At 46.6% G+C, this 2,784-nt stretch overlaps 1 protein-coding gene across 2 annotated transcripts in view; it reads right to left on the bottom strand.

Annotated features, from left to right (window-relative positions):
• Window positions 1–239: 239 nt before the first annotated feature.
• LOC125984549 (D(1) dopamine receptor) overlaps window positions 240–2,784 on the bottom strand; it is a 3,958-nt gene continuing 1,413 nt past the window's right edge. For both annotated transcript variants that reach the window (XM_049746511.2, XM_049746521.2), the window contains exon 2: window positions 240–2,784. This exon is cut by the window's right edge. In XM_049746511.2, coding sequence (XP_049602468.1) covers window positions 2,010–2,784 — 775 coding nt within the window. In that variant the 3' untranslated portion in view covers window positions 240–2,009.

Genomic DNA, 2,784 nt, shown 5'->3' with positions numbered 1-2,784 from the left:
TTGGATACGGCTTCAAGGTTGTCAGGTATACAGTGACAGATTTTGGTAGGAAGCTCCTCATCACTCAGCCGTCACTCCCCTCGCCATCTCAGCTCTTGACTATCAAAAAGTAGAACGTTCAGGTTCATCATCCTAAATATACAAAGTTACTGACGCACAACATAGTCATAACTCATGTTCTGTCAGTCCTTTAAGGATGAAAAATTGCTTTTGTAATGACTCGAAAGAAACAATTGCAGTTGTAGGAATAAAACGGCCCCACGGTAGGTGTTCCAGCTTTATTATTCTGGACTTTTCACTCCTCCATCTTGAGCCTGTCACATTGCTAATGACAGCGCTACATCACTGGACGCAAGTGACACACAATGACATACCAACTCTGCCGAACCCCTGAACTCGACTCACCGAACCCCTGGGGTTCGATCGAACCCAGGTTCAGAACCACTGCACCAGAGTTATTTGAGAGGGAAATTTTAGATGTGAGACTCAGCTGGGCTTGTTAAATTTTGCCCTTTGGACTGAAATAGGCAACGTTCTGACGTTTGGAGGGCATTTGTGCTTCAACAGGACATAAAATGAACAAATAGACTTTATGATCAGTGATGTATATCCACTTTAGCAGAAATCTGCTTGTATGTCAAATATATATCATAGAACATATTTCACCCCCAACTCTCCTCAGTGACTATAAATAGTATAATCTGTCCATAAAAGTGTCATAAGTACGCTTCTGAATCACATCCAAAAATAATATCATAATTAAGCGGGGTCCTCCCCACCCCTTGAGAAGCACTGCCTTAGCTAAGCATTATTCTAACATTATTTTCAAAAGGCAACATTAACAGCTCATGCTAAACTGTGCTAAGGGCAAACACTGCAGCTCCTTGCAACTTTGACATGATTGCGTTGCAACTGCTGCTTCAAAGTACTTCAATTGCTCTGGAACTTTGTCTAGCCAAGAATCTCTGTGAGGGGTTGGTTGTTATGTTAATTAGTCCCACTGCTTCTTAACAGTAGGGAGTAAGTACAAAATGACACATTTTCAGGAGCAGGCATATAACTAAAGATTTACACGGTTGTTTAATTTCACACTTGATGGGTTTGCAGGCACTCGAGACACACAACTAGTTGTACACAAGACATTAAAAAGTCTTCTTTAAACTTGAGATATTGTCTATATACAAATGATGCTCACATGTTAAAGTAAGAGCAAATTTGAATTATAATCCCAAATTGTTAACTGTGATCAATTTAAGACAAATGATGTACAATGGTTGTCTTTGCTTTTTCCCTAAAATACACAGCAATGTGAGACACTTTTTGTAAAACCACTTCAAACAGAGAGATCATCGATGATGAGGTTAAAAACACAAGAGTCAAATATTGTTTTTAGGTGAGAACAATAAGAAACAACATGCATGTTTGGATGCATTTAAAGCTTTGTAAGGCAGTTCAGATTTCTGCTCTGAAAATGCCTTTGAATAAAATCACATTATTGTTAAATCAGTGCTTGAACGGTGAAGTGCATTTTCAAAAATGTTCCAGTGTAAAATCGGCTTGCTGACATACTTTCTTAATCTACGGTCTCTCTCCGGGGCGGTTGCCATGCCGCTGTACACCGAGCGTGTGATGGTACTGAAGCGAGCAGTGGCTGGAAACATTCGGACGTGCGCTGCCCAGCCATGGGATTATCTATCCCACTGGCCTCTCACTACCGCAGCTCTCGCTGGCGTAACAGCAAAGAGTCTTAATCCCAATCCCCAAATCCCCTTCCTCTCATCTGGGCTCTCTCGCCGCGCCAAGACATGAAGTGAGGGCGCTCACTCTGACGGCCGCCCCGGAGTCGGGCCACTTGCCCAGTACAACCAGGGTCCACGTAGGGTCAGCACCTTCAGTCGCTCTGACACACACAGAGCAGCATCTCTGTTTGAAGGCAATCAGACCGGCTTTAGCGGGGGGCCGCTAGCACCCCTTTGGGGATGAGTTAGCGCGGTTGAGCAAGTCGTGAGTCATTTTTTGTTTAGACTAACTGTCTCGATGTTGTGGCCTCCTGGAAATTGTTTGTGGCAGCCCAGCAGGATGGAGAAGGCCTTGCGAAAATCTGCATTGAAGGCATAGATGATGGGGTTGAGGGAGGAATTAGCCCAGCCGAACCACACGAACACGTCAAAGGTGGTGGGGCTGATGCAGGGGAGAGCCTCCTCTCCGCTCGACTGCTCGCAGAAGGGCACCATGCAGTTGAGCACAAAGAAGGGGAGCCAGCAGCACACGAACACGCCCATGATGACCGAAAGCGTCTTCAGCACCTTGGTCTCCCTCTTGAAGGTCATCTTGAAGGAGCTCTCCGAATCGGCGATGCTGGAGCCTCCGCCCATGCTGTCGTGCCGGTTCTTGGCGCTCTCGGCCGCCCGCTCCAAGGCGGAGATCCTCCTGATTTGCCTCTGCGCAATGCGGTAGATTTGGGTGTAGGTGACCAGCATGATGGCGACGGGGATGTAGAAGCTAATGAGCGAGGTGGAGATAGCATAGGTCCTGTTCAGGCTGGAGTCACAGTTCTCCGATGTGACATTTGTTCTCAAAAAGGTGGACGGATGGGAGGAGAGTGAGCTGAAAGACGTGCTTTGAGCCTTGTGCCAATTGAGCTGCACTGGAATGAAGGAAATGAGGACAGACAGCGTCCACGCCGCGCTAATCATCACAAAAGCCACTTTTTGCGTCATCTTACGCTCGTAGCGAAAGGGGCTGGAGATGGCCCAGTAGCGGTCCAGGCTGATCACGCACAGG

Source organism: Syngnathus scovelli, chromosome 1, assembly GCF_024217435.2.
Source record: "Syngnathus scovelli strain Florida chromosome 1, RoL_Ssco_1.2, whole genome shotgun sequence".
NCBI lineage: Eukaryota > Metazoa > Chordata > Actinopteri > Syngnathiformes > Syngnathidae > Syngnathus > Syngnathus scovelli.
Note: the sequence above shows the minus strand (reverse complement) of the source record. Positions and strands in the feature narration are given on the sequence as shown.